This window comes from Neodiprion lecontei, chromosome 6, assembly GCF_021901455.1.
Source record: "Neodiprion lecontei isolate iyNeoLeco1 chromosome 6, iyNeoLeco1.1, whole genome shotgun sequence".
Lineage (NCBI taxonomy): Eukaryota > Metazoa > Arthropoda > Insecta > Hymenoptera > Diprionidae > Neodiprion > Neodiprion lecontei.
The window spans coordinates 23723658-23738913 of NC_060265.1; the positions used below are offsets into that span (position 1 = coordinate 23723658).

At 39.0% G+C, this 15256-nt stretch overlaps 1 protein-coding gene across 3 annotated transcripts in view; it reads left to right on the forward strand.

The window, feature by feature from the left end:
* LOC107222398 (protein fem-1 homolog CG6966) overlaps window positions 1–15256 on the forward strand; it is a 29241-nt gene that overhangs the window by 9621 nt on the left and 4364 nt on the right. The window contains exon 1 of one of the 3 annotated variants that reach the window (XM_046742510.1): window positions 10445–10489. The exons of 1 other annotated variant lie outside the window; for it this stretch is intronic. In XM_046742510.1, coding sequence (XP_046598466.1) covers window positions 10460–10489 — 30 coding nt within the window. In that variant the 5' untranslated portion in view covers window positions 10445–10459. Of the gene's footprint in view, window positions 1–10444; window positions 10490–12647; window positions 12976–15256 lie in introns of those variants that run through there. One more of the 3 variants, XM_015661753.2, reaches the window with a different exon arrangement.

Below are 15256 nucleotides of genomic sequence, written 5' to 3' on the forward strand. Positions count from 1 at the left end.
AAATTATAAATTGACGGCACAAATTGTGAATTTCTCGATGATACAAACCAATTGCTAGAAGGTTAGGCACTGCAAATTTATTTTTTCGTAATTTTAGAACCAACGAACGAACAGATACGACCAAAAAGGGTCAATAACTGGGACACTCGCCTTGCACGCGAACTTATATAGCAGTGAAAATCGATAGGGTAGTCGGAACGATTTCAGAGGCGGGCGAAGAGTACGGTTCGAAATCAAATCAGGAGTCCTCGTTATCAAATAGGAAAAGACTCGATCGAGTTACCCTGACACAGCTACCGCTCGGGTGAAATCTTATTTCAGTGCAGCTAACGATAAGTGATTATAAGTTCCTCGTGGCTGAATAGGAAGATAATCAACGGCTTCCGGAGATCATGCGTTTAGCTTCTTTGACGCCTAAGCTTTTCAAATTTCCGATGTTTCGTAACGCTCAGAGTTCTATTTTCTATAAATTTACCGTATAACGATTTTTTCCGCTCTCGTATCTTTCGCATAATTACTATCGATGCTACGTGTTACATTTAAATATTTAACGATGCCAACACGACGAGACGAAGAAGTCTTTCAACGGATCACCTGTAAATCTTTCAAAAATTACTCATCACAATTTCAGTATTTTCTATTTATCTATTTCTATAAAGATCTTCGTAGCTTAACGAACATAACGACCCGATAAATATCATACCCGTTACACGGCTATCTCGTAATACGAAAATTAATCAAAATAGTGCCGATTATTCGCCAATCAACCCTCTTCGAGTTTTCTCAGAGTCTCGATAAGTTCGTGCGACTTTCTGCATTATACGTCGCTCAATCGTCGCCGTGCGACAAATCTCCACCCAGCACGCCGGATTCCTCCTCGGCTTAATTCGGCGTTCTAATATTACCCGTATATATACCGCGGAATAAACTCTGAGTCAGGCTTGCCTTGCCCCCCAGCAATGGGGCAATGCCCTGATGCGACAAAGAAACGGCAAGAGCCTTGTGCGAAAACCGTCCTTGTCTCGGTATTATTACGCGTGCACCTAGATAGATAGAAATGTAACTTCTAGGTGTGTATACTGTTCTATACAGGTGAACGTTGCGTCCCGTCGGGTGACACGGCACTTTAGAATTTTAAAATCATGATGAATACAGTTATTGTGCCATGCTTTGCGCCTCGACGAACAAAATTACGAACGCGATAACGCGGTGTCATTACTTGTTATACCCGGTTCAAGGATATCCGCGGGTGTGACGACTCGACAAATCACTGTAATGTATTTTCGATGTACAGAGAGAATGCTAAGGAGAAAGAGAGAGGGAGAGCTGGGAGAGACATTGGAACTCGGTCAAGTTCGAATAGTATCTGTGCAATCGATGTTTCATCTATATTTGACTTTTAGGTTTTTTTTTTTTTTATTTTCTAGTTTTTCTTTATCTACTCGAAATCGTTGACAAAACTTTCTGTACTAGTGGAAAAATATCACTACCACAATGGATGGAACGGACATAAGAAGGAAACTAATCAACATATATGTAGCTGGTACGATAATATTATGTACCTACGTATAATGTGTAGAGAGCTATTTGTGTCACATTTGATGATGAACCTTTGTACAGGATTATTATTAGCGCCTATAATATATGGCAATAAAATTGATGAAAAATTATCGCAGGCTAGCTATTGGTTAAGTTGCGTACGAATTAAATATCCGCTTGCTGATTATCGTACGACAATTTTGTTTGGTTATATGTGTATAAGATTTTGTAAAAAAAAAAAAAAAAAAGTTGTAGGTATATTCGTACTGAAAGATTTGCGGTTTTCCTCATAAGGTATGTACAATTTCATGCAGAAAAAAAATGCTTCATATATTATCGTCAATCACTATTCTCATATAAAATTTTCCCACAATTCTTGTAAAATTATAGCCTCGTTTGGTATTTTTCGTAAAAAATTTCTACACCGCAAAAAGATGATTATACCTACAGATACATATACAGAGGCGAGTATTCAAAGAGCGTGACAGACTAAAGTTGCATGCAAAAATGAATTAACATTCGTCGTCAATGACTTTTCTTTTTCGAGGCGCTCGTTAATATCATTGTAATTCGCAAAAGAAAATGATTGGTATCAATTAGACGTAAAGTAGTTTCTAAAATTATAATTTATACGTACGTATGAAAAGAGCGAGAGAAAAAAAAGTTCGTGTGATTAAACCCAACGTAGTTTGAGGCGAATGCTATAAGATTATTAGGAAAAGTAGAACGGCCCCGATAGCCAGTAGAGATAACACTCGTCGCTACTTTCGTTAGCTCTGCTGACTTTGATCAGCCTCATTCCGAGCACTTTCGCAGAGCTGCTGAAGTATATTACCCGCAAACTGCTCCGTTATACGATTACTTTATGCAGTTCGGGTATATTTTGCCACCTGTGGTGTTGTGCATACATAACCATACATAACATAAGCATGTCATTTGAAATTCTTATCGAGGTAATGACTTGCAGTGTGCATAATTATTTCTCTGTACGAACTCGAACATGACGAGGATGAAACTGTTTGTTCAATTCTAATTGTCGCCTCATTTGGCCTTTGGGGCGTTAAATCAAATTAATACAATACATTTTACTACAATGGCCTTTCTTTGCTTGAACAAATTAATTAATTCGGAACATTCGTTCATTCTTATGTTATACTACCGTCTGAACATGCTGATGTAATCCGCCAACACATTTATTTATGAAAAAAACAAACAAAACAAAAGCTGTTCACTGTAAAGTATTACAGAATAGAGATGAACGCAATATCTTTATTTTTTTAGTTTTTTACTTTACCACACGTGAAAAACTGGATAGATTAACTACACCGTGTACACGCCCCTGGCAGACATGCGAAATATTTTATCCGAAAGAGATGTCAGATTGCTATCTGGTCGCGCAAAAAGGAGTGCGGATTCGGTTTTTTTTTTTTCTTTTTATCTTTCCTTAACCGGTAAGATTTTTGCGCGGGTACAGAAAAGACAACGTAGATAACTCGAAACGGTGCTTCTGCACGATCTTTGCAGGGAAATACGTAGTGGAAAGCTATACGCGATTCTATGGAAGGAATACCGGTGTAAAAGATACGTGTTGCGTGAGTTTCGCAGTTACGGGATTTACAAGGCTTGGTTGATACGCATCGTTAATTAGACGGTGTGGTAAAGAGAGTTGTTCTTCATAACGCGCGGCAAAGAAATCGTACTGTATTAATTCCAACGTACCGCAGTTGAAGCGAGGTAAACAGTAATGCAAAATCTCACGTTTGTTACGTGAGACGGAAATCATGACTGTCAAAACAGTATCGATATCGCCATTCCGAGTCAGCAAACGGGTTTTTGTTTGGAAAAGAAGAGAAAAAAGAAAGAAAGATGCGGAAAGATATTATAATTTCAAGATTAACGGAATAGATATACGATATACGTATTCATTATACATATATACTTACATACACATTCAAAATTTTGTCGAATCGAAAACATCAAGTTTCGAATGACAAACATGCGAGATTATAACTCAACATATATCTGTACTGTTTTTGTTGTTTATACTGGAACGTGGAAGCCGTAGTATCTTGTAAAAAGTGATAATGTTTCTAAATTATATACGTTTAGCAAATCCTTTTCACATTTCAATATAATTTTGCACGTGATAATAGTATTCATCGCTATTTATAACGATATATCGAGTTTTCTGCATCAACTACGAATTAGGCGACGAAACGCACGAGTGCAGTCAATAACAAAAATACAAAATGTCAACTTTTATACTTCGTACACACAATATTTGCTGATTCGTTTTGTAATTCGAATTCGACTCTTTGTTTTATAAACGCGACGATTATGTTTATGCACCTGTACAAGTACGCCTGAATGATACAAACTGCGTATCGTACAAAGACGAGGTTGAAAAAATTCGACAAACAAATGGATGAATGTCTATACCATCGGGATATACTGTTATTAGTATAATAACTTACCGCTGCAGTTTCCTTCGCGTAGGTGCAGGATGACGTAAGTAAAACAAAGACGAGGAAAAAATTGACACACTTGTCGTTTCAACACATGGATCTAAAATCTGTATAATATACATATTGCGTTTTAACGGGTGTAAGGTACCCAACTACCATACATGCGGCATATGTGTACCCGTGCAGGTAAACCACGTCTCTTAAGCTGGAATAACCACTTCGTCAAAATCGAAAATGACCTATATCGGGATTTAGTGCTCTTTAGTTGCTAATTTGTTCCCCAAATTTTGATTTTGTTGCTCCAGTGATTTCACCGAAATTAAGGGCGATGTCAAGTTTAAAAAAAGTTGGCAAAGCCAGGCAAACGGATGACGGAATATTAACGGAAAAATGATGAGAATTTGTTGCTAATTAGTTGCTCGAACAATACACTCATTTCGAACTGAAAGAATCAACCCCTGCTCCGGAAACCACCCCCAAGTCGTCACGTACAAACAATACGCTTGAAATATAATTGAATGTACCGTATGTTTTGTTTTCAACTAATAAATCACTATATAGGTCATTTACGATTTTGATGAAGTGGTTATTCCAGCTTCAGAGACGTAGGTAAACCTACATATCTTACTTTTGTCAACGAATTGCCCAAACTACGTTGCGTCACACGGGCCGGCTCAAAACTACGTGGGTAATACGCGATATTCCCAACACGCGTTTAAATCAATCTACATCAATTTCCACAACCGGCCCAAGTTGGTTGCCCAATGACGATGACCGTCGTTCCGAAATCCCATCCAGAGTCTTTATATTATATATACGGAAAATTGCGCCAGCGTGTAAGTATAATAATAATAACAACAACAAAAACAATTACACACACGCACGCACACATATTTCAATTTGTTGTTTCCGTCGGAAACTGCAATCGGTACTTACTTAATTGACATTTTTTTGAAACCATGCGTTTATATCCTGCGGCGAATAGCTGCACAGTATAATTGGTTTTAATGCTACCGCGGTACGTTGCTTTAGCAATACTCGATAACAGGTCATTTAACAAACATCATGTGCATCATTTTTTTTTTTCTTTCTAACATCATTGCGTAAAGTTTCACTGCTTAAGGAGCGGGTAATTTCAAACTCACTTTTTCAACGTGCAATAAAATTGTACACAAACAATATATTTATCCTCCCTTTCGCGTATTGCCAGACTCTTCTTCTCTCAACCAAAACATCTGCTACTGGCATTTTTATTTATTCTTTTATTTGTTTTACTTTTGTCACTGTACGTTATACCCATGATTATATCACCGCGGTACAGAATTGGAATCGAATAAAAGGAATTAAGAAATCGAGACACATTTTCACCCCGCCTCGTGTTCTTACGGCAATTTTTATTCCTTCTCGCGAATCAACTTTGCAGTTGTTACAGAGGTAATCGAAGAAATTAAAAAAGAATGAAATTAAATCAGATTATTTCCTCACGTTCGCAGCCATATACTCCACCAGTACGAACTCCACCTGACATATAAGTCGTGTGTAAAGTAAGAGTCGATTTTAAAGGAGCCGCGACTAGAAAGCGCGAGTGTCTGTCTGACCTGCAACGAGCTCGCAAATGTTAAATGCCTCGTGTGGCGTGGCTATGTATACTTACAATAGATACACGTTACACCAGCTGCATGCGGACTTTCAAATAAACGAATGATCGTTTCTCGCTTTATAATTGATCCGTCGATCCCGCGTTGCGGAACGACCGAAAAGAAAGATCAGGGACATACAGAGATAGTGTAACAAAACCCACGTCGCAAAACTCTTTTACCATTTTACGTACAGCGTGATAGAAAGGCTGCTTATCGGGTCTGTGACGTGCGGGCATAAAGGAACTGGTCCATTAATCGTAAGCTCTCACCTTGCCGATTCGGTGACCAGTGACGTAGGCATAACGACGCTTGAAAGGATCGGTCGCCACCCATGGTCCATGGATTTTACGCTTATGTCAGACCACCTCGTCACACTCAACATCTCCTCGAGGCACCTTGAACTCGAACGATCCCGAGAACGACGTAATAACAACGACGATGATTACATAGCCGCCGCCGCTGACGCCTACGGCGATGCTGCCGGTGTGTATTTATATGGCTAAAAGAGAATTCAGTCGTCGAATGCGACTCCGTGCGTTTTAAGCCGACTGCACTTCTTCCGCATTCGATCCGCAGGCTTGGACCAAAGGAATTATCGCCCTCGACACTCGACTCGTATCCATCCCCTGCCAACGAATGCTTGCCGACCGATTGCGGTCGTTCATCAGCATGCTCCGGTACGGAACGATGTTTGCCAACGCCAATTACACTCGACGCGCGTCTATAACTGTAACTAAAAATGAAAATTTTTCACATATATAAATAACAACGGACGATCGGCAAGCGGATGATGATGGAACCATTGACTTGCGTGCCTGTGTGTGTATCACTCGTCGCAGAGTCACCGATAAACGCGCAGGCTTCGCGATATGCGTGATTAAAAATTTATTTCCTCAATTTTTCTCTTTCTCCCAATATATCTTTTTCTATCTTTGGCTCGTTACGGCCCCATTATACTTTGTTCACCGAGTCAAGTTGCTCGCCTTGTAGGCCTGACGCGGTAAGTCGTTTGTGAATTTTAATCGTAGATTGTAAACTGATCGATGGCTTCGGTCGAGCGTCTAACAACGCTCTATCGAGTCGAATTCATTGTCAGTACGGATATCGCTCCGGTATCATAGGTATCGAAAGGTGTCCACCCTGCTCCCGACTCATACATACCTTGCTCAACAACGCTTATTATCGTTGATTAATACGCGCTGCTCGTACACGTATCGACTTATTTTACACGCCAGGCACCTCATTCGCATCTGACATTGTCTCCGCGCCAACGAAACTTTTTAAACGGTATGTCGTTCGTTCGTTCTACGTATACGTATCTACGTACCATGTCCCTTTTTTTGTACCAAGTATTTACGCTTGTGCCGTATTGTAACCCCGATTTTTCCCACCTCCGCGTATCTTACACGTACGTAGACGAATTTACGGTACATGAGCAGTGCGGTTATAAATCTGCACGGATAGACGGTGGTGAATGAATATCTTTGCCGACGGGTGAATCGAGGGCAAGCTTCCGGGGGCAACTGCCGGTTACAAACGCACCGCGGCTTTGATTGCCGATTCTACACAGTCGCGAATCTACGTATATCTGTCGATCTATCTATGCATACCTACACCTACGGTTCGTTTGTTGGGAAGATTGCCAGACGACCGCCTGCCCAGCATCACGTTTCACCGTCATCGTATTATCGTACGATCGAGTGATTTTCTAACGAGTATATATAGACATGTGAACCGGCAGGGGATTTCCTCGATCGTATTGTATAAAAGGATTATAGTTGTTATTATACGAGCGAATCGATTTGACTACGTATCCCTGGATCGAAGGTTTCGCCTCGTGGGCTGTATTCCGTCTTTTATTACAATTTTTATTCATCTTTCATTCGCCCACGTCATTAATATGGCGAAAACAACGCGAGACAAACCAAGGCCGTTTTCGATCGAGGCAAACAATCCTCGTACAGATTATTTTCATTTTATATATCCTGGTCAGAATTTTCTCCCCTTATTCTTGGCCTCCTACTTGTTTGTTTGATACCGACTGATCACTTCTCTGTCAATTTTCTTTTTACAAAACACAATAATCGTACAACACCGTGTCGTGTACCTGCCTGCACGGTTAGTTCATCCGTCAATTTGTATGCATATCGCATTATTTCCAGTCAACTGATCACGTTGTCTAATTTCAATATCATAAATTTTTATACATCCATAAAACAAAGAGAAAGGGATTCCAGACGGAGTTAACGATATCGACCAAATACGTGCCACGTTTCAAATCGAATCGCATGAATTCTAATGTTAATTTTAATCGTGTATAGAACCGAGGTTAATATACATATATATATATATATTAAACCACTCTGTGCGTCCAGGCGGTATCAATCCGAAGGACTAGAGCGATCGTAATTTGATTTACATCACGGCTACGAGGATCCTTTGATTTATCTCTACACATTAATCCGAATTTAAATTAACATTAAGGCCACGGGAATCATAATTAGTGTTGAGTTTCGCGGACAAGGACGATCATTATATCAGCGTTGTGTACCAGTTGTTACGTGGATATACCTACGCGTACATCTGCATGTAATTTCATAAATCGCACCTTGTGCCCGGGTCTAAGACAACGGACGTTGCACGTTTTTCAAGATCACGCGAGCGTAAACAAAGGAGTAAATAAATCCGACCATCACCCATCGGATAATGCACGAGGCGTAAGTATTCCGATTCATTTTCAAAGCTGTATAAAATGCCAGTCGGCTAAGGCGTTCGCCCGCGTCACGTCACTCATCCGCAATGCGTTACAGGCACAGACATACATTGTTTGTTAATTTTGCAACTCGTCATTATGCAGCCAACAACCGATCTGCTTCTCCGCGCACGTTTCGTCGCCGCTTCGTACGTACGTAGGTAAATACGACCGAGCATCGCTGCTTGAATATTTTGCTTGCAATATACAGTTATAGTTAAGTCTGTAAAATCGTCTATTGCAGTCGAACGGTATGAGTAAGGTAATTTCTAACCTAGACTCCTTCGACGGAGATCATTTCTACAAGTTTTCTCTAGTTTATGCAGTAGAAGTTCGACAAATTATTCAACAATACGCCTCATCGATTGCAGTGTAAAAACTATTTTCCTCCAATTACATGAATGTTTACGCGATTTTCCTAAATTTTGCTACATCTTTCTTTTTGCTCATTTTTTTTTTTCAGTCGATCTGCAATGCGTTAAGTTTATATAATTTTGTCAATAAACAATATTCCAGTTGCAAGAATAGGACGGTATTATTTTTTCTGGAAGACCTGACCGATCTGAGAACCAGCTAATAGTGAATTTTGGAAGAATGAAATAAAATTACTTTTCACCAACGATTTACACAATTTTTTTATTTCATTTTATTTTATTTATTTTTCATGTTCTTGTTTTTGTTTTCTCAAGTATACACTTTGTTACATTTGTGGAATGCTAGGTAATAAAATTAGTTTCTCACCATTCTGCAGTAGCGCGTGTATTTACAAGCCATTAAAAAATCTAATTGAAATATTGACAAGCAGTTAATTATCGTTAGTCAATCATTACCATTTATGCCTGACACAACGACCGTACATGGGCAATCAACCGCAGCAATTTTCTGAACGAACGCACGTGCCTACACTTTGTACTAAAGTAGTACACCTTCAGAATAATTGACACCAGAAAAGGCATGTTTCTTTTTTTTTTTTGCCATCTTGGTGCAATGGGTTTAATGAATTGTCGTTGTAGGTAGTTCAATAAGATTCCTATTCGTGTCGTACGAAGAATTCTAATTGACTACAGTAAGAGTACGAAAATGTAAATAAAAAATAAAAAATTAAACAAACTATCGAACTATTTTTATCATTTATCTCAAGTAAAATTTCCGTCACGCATTTTCAATGCCGGTAAAAGCATTAATTTCCGTTTGCATATTCATATAATGTAAAAGCATAATTAAACGATTATGGGTATCGCAGGTAAAATTTATGGGTTCGCGACTACCGTTTATCCAGACGTTTCTTTAATCTAACAAGGAAAGAGGCTGTAGCCGGCAGGCGAATGTTCAAGGTTTCGAAAATGTGACGATATAAATTAAAAAAAAATTATGAGCAAATTTTTTACAATGTAATATAGTTCGATCCGTGCGTGTGTAAAAAAACGCAGATTTGAATGAGCTTCATAAGAGAACCAGCCGCTAAATATTGTATCATGGATTGTACACCCGAGTACAATCGATTTTGACTACGTTATTAAAATAGGCGTAAGCCAGCCGCTAGTGCCAACCTTATTTTCGATCCGGTCAGATTAGGGATGGTCATAATCGACTTACTCAGGTGTACATAGCCGCGAATTGTTTATAGGTACTAGTAACTTTTTTCCCTCCTCTTTTTTTCCTGTACTTGTCGTGATTAAACTTAGACATGAGATATGGTATTGACCTTCGCCTGCACCGCGGATCTGATTAGGTATTTCAAGGTTTAACGGCCTGAAATGTAGGGCTAAGTGCGTGGCTACTTTTTTTCTTCATTCCTTTATACGCGATCAAATCACACGCGTACAGCTCCATGCGTATTTCAATGTTTCGCGGTCTCGTCAGGATAACTTTTTTTTATGCCGAAACGTTCCACATTCACGACAAGAGCATTGACAAAGAAACAATTTGTTCTCAAGGTTTACTGCGACAATCTTGCCTCTCGAGGACTTTGATACCTGATCGGAACGACACCGAATGGCCTCAGCATCCTTGATCAATATTCAGTTATTGGCAAAAAATAACTTCGATGCCACTGATTATTGATGCTGCGCTGCAGAGCTCTCGTTGCATTCGTGAGTAAGGCCATAAGGTGAACAAACCTAACGAAGGTTTACCAATGGCAATGGCATTGACATTTATTATCGCACTGTGAGAAACTTCATTTGTTATAATTGATTCAAAATTTGTGTAAAATGGGTATCGTTGTCAGCAATGTTTCAAACGAGACTGAAGCTAGCAGCCAGAATTAGCAGCCAAACGTTCTAATGTTCATTCGAATAAAATAGTGAAGTCCGAAAATATAAATTTTGTAAAATACCTTGAATCCCCGATACTTTTGTAGAATTATGAGCATACAAATTAACTGCATTTTTTTATTTCTAAAAAGCTTAACACGTTTGGCTGCTGCGTCAATTTCATATGGTTCAAATATGCCTCGATTCGCAAAAAAAAAAAACGTGATACATTATAGTAGTCATTATTAAATTTTCTGGCTATTGCTGCATTCAATCGTGTTCTTCAGTCTACCAAATTATTCTCAATTTAATAAGGCCTCAACATCAATTTATTGTAACACCAATATCAAGTGCTTGCAGTTATTACCATAGTCAAAAGAATTAATAATGCATACTAGATTTTCTGACTAGGTACAACTATAATTAAACTGATTTTCATTTTGTACCTGTATCCATATATTTTGATTGTGATAAAAATTGGTTTTAGGGACTGCATAGTCTCAAAAACTAGAAATTTATCCCAGTGTAAAGTTTGCCCTTAATCGTACTACCTTCAGAGTTTTATATTTCCGCTGACCTTCTGTAGAGGTAAAGTTTCTTAAGGTGTCGCAGTCACGCGGTTTTTAATCTTGGCTTAAATTGTAGTCGGACCTGGTTGCCGAATCGCCGGCTCATCGCTCTGCGGTTTTGCAAAAATAAAAAGATAAGATTGTACGTAACAAAAATATCTAGAATGATCAAAGCCATCGGCAATAAGCGGAGTGGAAGGGACCAGAAGCCGTGAACCTGTGTTCGATATGTCGGGGTTAGACGATGGAGGTGATCGAGTTTTACATAGGTATGTTATACTACACATGTGTAACATATATACGAAATATTCGTACACGTAATTTATGCAGATTTTAAACTTACGCATGTGTACGTATTACCTCGATTCGGTACGTGAAAACATGCATGCACCTAAAAAGGACCGGGATGAAAACACAACTTACAATTAGATAATTAAGCTTTGTAAAAACAGATGACAATTTTCAACCGATGAAGCGGAGAAGTACTTTTTGTAGTTTTCGTTTACGTTAATGACGCGCTTATGATAAATGAGGGAATGAAATTTAGATGCGAAGATACAACAGCCTTACAGTTTGACCAATTTATTCGTCAAAACATAGCAGTTATCTGAAAAAAGAGGCACGTCCTTTGCGATAATTATTGTTCTAAATTATACTCCTCCTAATCACTTCTAGTTTCACATCTTGAACACAAAATATCGCCGGACAACCTTACCTGTTTGTCTGGATGATCATTTTTCATTGGAAACGTTCACAGTAGCGGGGGTTTCATCATACGCAACGTTTCACGATTCAAGGAAATCCCGTGACAACTGGTATTTATACAAATTCATGATTTGTCATTCAAAATTTTATATGTCATCGACCGTCGCTAATGGGACCGTGACACACCTCATTTGATAACTTTAGAAATCTGTATCTAGAGAAACAACAATAATAATAACGATAACAATGCTATCAAAGAATCACGGGCCAATGTACTCGGCGTTATAATGACGTCTGACGTTACTGGCATATTAAATCTCATCAAATTCCGTACGTGAAAAACTGTGAATTTGATTGTATGCCTTGCCTCGCCGCATCGTTAACTCGCTAAAAGTACGTTACATTACTAACGGAACAGAGGTGTAATTGCGTAGGAACATACATGTATAAAATTGTTAGGCGAGTATTTCAAATATCCGACAGGTTTCCAGGATTTCGTTAATCTCAAACAAGTCGATGTCCTTGGCCAATGGATGAGGATAAAATGCACGCTTACACAGACACACACAGACATTTTCCTGTTCGAAAACCGAAGTGGCCCGCAAAAATCTCAGAACTCGATATCCGTTATGCATGATTCGTGCAACGGGGGGCTTGGTTTAGGTGAGATTGAGTAAAAGTTCGGGTCAGTCGTTAGTGTCGCGAAGACCGCGAGGAAGGACGTCAAATATCCGTCTTGCTATTTTGCAACTCCACCGAAGGCTCACTTGTTTCAGAACGAGTGTTCCTATTTTAAATATTTGCTATTCCCCGGCGTGACGCGATCGTGGCAACCCAATGTCAATCCGCTCTCAGTTTCACTCTTTTACCGATTAGTTGCCAGAGACTCGCGACCGGCGACCAACGAGTCGTCAGTTTTGCGCCTGGATGTTGAAACAACCGCTTGTCGAGATATTTCGAGCGCTAATCAAGTTTTGTAAATCAGTGTACCACGTTCGTCACCGAAGCTTGCGAAAAATCCCATTCAAAACGGGTTCCGTACTGTCTAATGTAAGTGTTCATATCAGCGATTGGAATAAATCTTTGCCTAAGTGTGCGTCTCCGATTAACTTATGATTCGTACCACGTGCCAGAGTCAGTGAGATTGATGTTATAAACGCGACAACCGAGGAAAACATCTTCCGATTCTACGCACAATCCAACAGCTGTCACTATAAGGACTATATTTTTGCCTCTGTAGTATAAAAATTACGCCTACATCTGTTGGGTTTGCTTGTTTGCTGTGCGATCAGGATCCGTTACTCGTTACATCAAATTAACTGTTCAAAGTAATTCATGTAATTTTTAAACACAGCGTCTCCTTGTAACATCGAAGACTATAATATTGAATAAAAGTAGCTATAAAAACTATTCTGTATAAAATACTCATATAACTGTTGAGTCTTCTTTTATGCGTAAGCATTACGTGCAGTACTGACTACTCTCGAGAAATTAACCATTCGGAGTGTTTGCTATATTGTTCAGCAACAATGAATACAGTTGTGATTTTAACATTGACACTAATTCGAAATTCTGACATTGACCGGTTGTCTGCAGCTGCGTCGAATGTGTTGAAATGAGTTAGTTATCGTCATATGGTTTTTTTTTTGTTTTTTCTTTTTTTTGTTTTTTCTTTTTTTCCAATTATACGGATTTGTTTTTTAAACGTGTACAAATAATCACTTATAACTCATACGCGTTAAATACAGTATAATAAGAAATGATACTCCATGAAGTATAAGTCGTTTGTCAACTTCATGCCAGCAATGTAAACTCGAGAATCGCGACCGACAATAAATACAAAATGAAAAAGAAACAGTTAGCTTCTTTGTCCGCGAGTTCCCCAAATGTACATAGCTGGAGATTTACCTACGTTTTAAAAAGTTTAACTGGCGATGTTCCCAAGGAGTGAGGAAATAAAAAGATCTCTGGGTTTCCCCGCGCATCAGCGGTATGGCGTTTCAGTGAGATATAAACTGATCTTACTTACCGTACGTCTGTTCGTTTGAGCGCAGAATTACTACAGAGAAAGCGAGGTCATATCAGGAATAATTTCAGAGCCGATAAAAAATATCAGCGGCAAAAGTGGTGTACTGGTGACAAACATGATGAGACACCGATGTTGATAGATTCATATTATACCTGTGATTCCTCGTCATTTCAATGATTGCCCTGCGCCTAAACCGAGTGGGAAAACTGTTAATTAGTTTTTTAACGATTCGTTGAACCGGTGATCGTGAAGAGTGATCTTCGAATGTACGTGAAAAATCATATTAACGCATGTCTTTTCAACATTCGAAACTGATCGCGCTGTTATACTCGCGAGGTGCCTAAATCATGGCAAAGATGCCTGCATTGGGCTGTAATAAATTCGAATCACAAGATTAGGTCGCGACTGATTATACACTCTATACAGCTAATTTCTGTACGTCGACATTTTGGCCATCTGTCGTACCTTATAGCTTAGCTGTGATGTGTTCTTTGCATTTGAGTATTGCGTGAATATTCCACGTATCTACCAGCTAAGTTGCAAGGCGTATGCGTTGCAAAAGAATTTTGCATTTACCACAGAATGAGGCAGTAATTATAATAGTTTCGACAATACCAAGATGAAAATCCGGCGATTGCCGAAGACAGCAATTTCGAAGTTCTGTTGTAATAACATTTAACGATGCAGCATATCGTATATTATGCGAATGAACAGCTTGGCTTGATTAGAAAAAAGTGCTAATACATGGAAGATGATAAATTTTTGCCACTTAAGCCTGGTGCCTATTTTGCAAACGCGGTGAAGACTTTTGTCACCTTGTAAAGATGCCAGTCTCATTAGCAAATTAAATTATGATTTATACCCAAACTCATCAATGCAGCAAAAAAGATGTTTGATGACTTTGCATTTAACACTTTCACGAATGGCACGTCTCTACTCGTACACGTATGTAGTTATTCGTCGATAAAGGGCCAAGCATGAGGAAACCTGCGGGTGCACGTTTCGAAAACTGTCCTGATGCGTAAACAGACCACAAATGCTTTGGAGATTTTAGACAAAATAATTTATGTATCCGTAAGCCAATGTCTGCGGTTTCTCACTATTTTATTTTATGTTTTTTACGTGATTATTGTACAATACCGCAACTCGAACTTCGTCATAAACATAAGTGAATTGTTATCAAACCTTTTGACACCAACAATGCTTTGAAGTCGACTGTATGATGCTAAGTTTTCAATCGATCCGTGTCAGTTGAATCATCTTTTTCGCACGAATGCAACTATCTTACCAACGACCCCAACG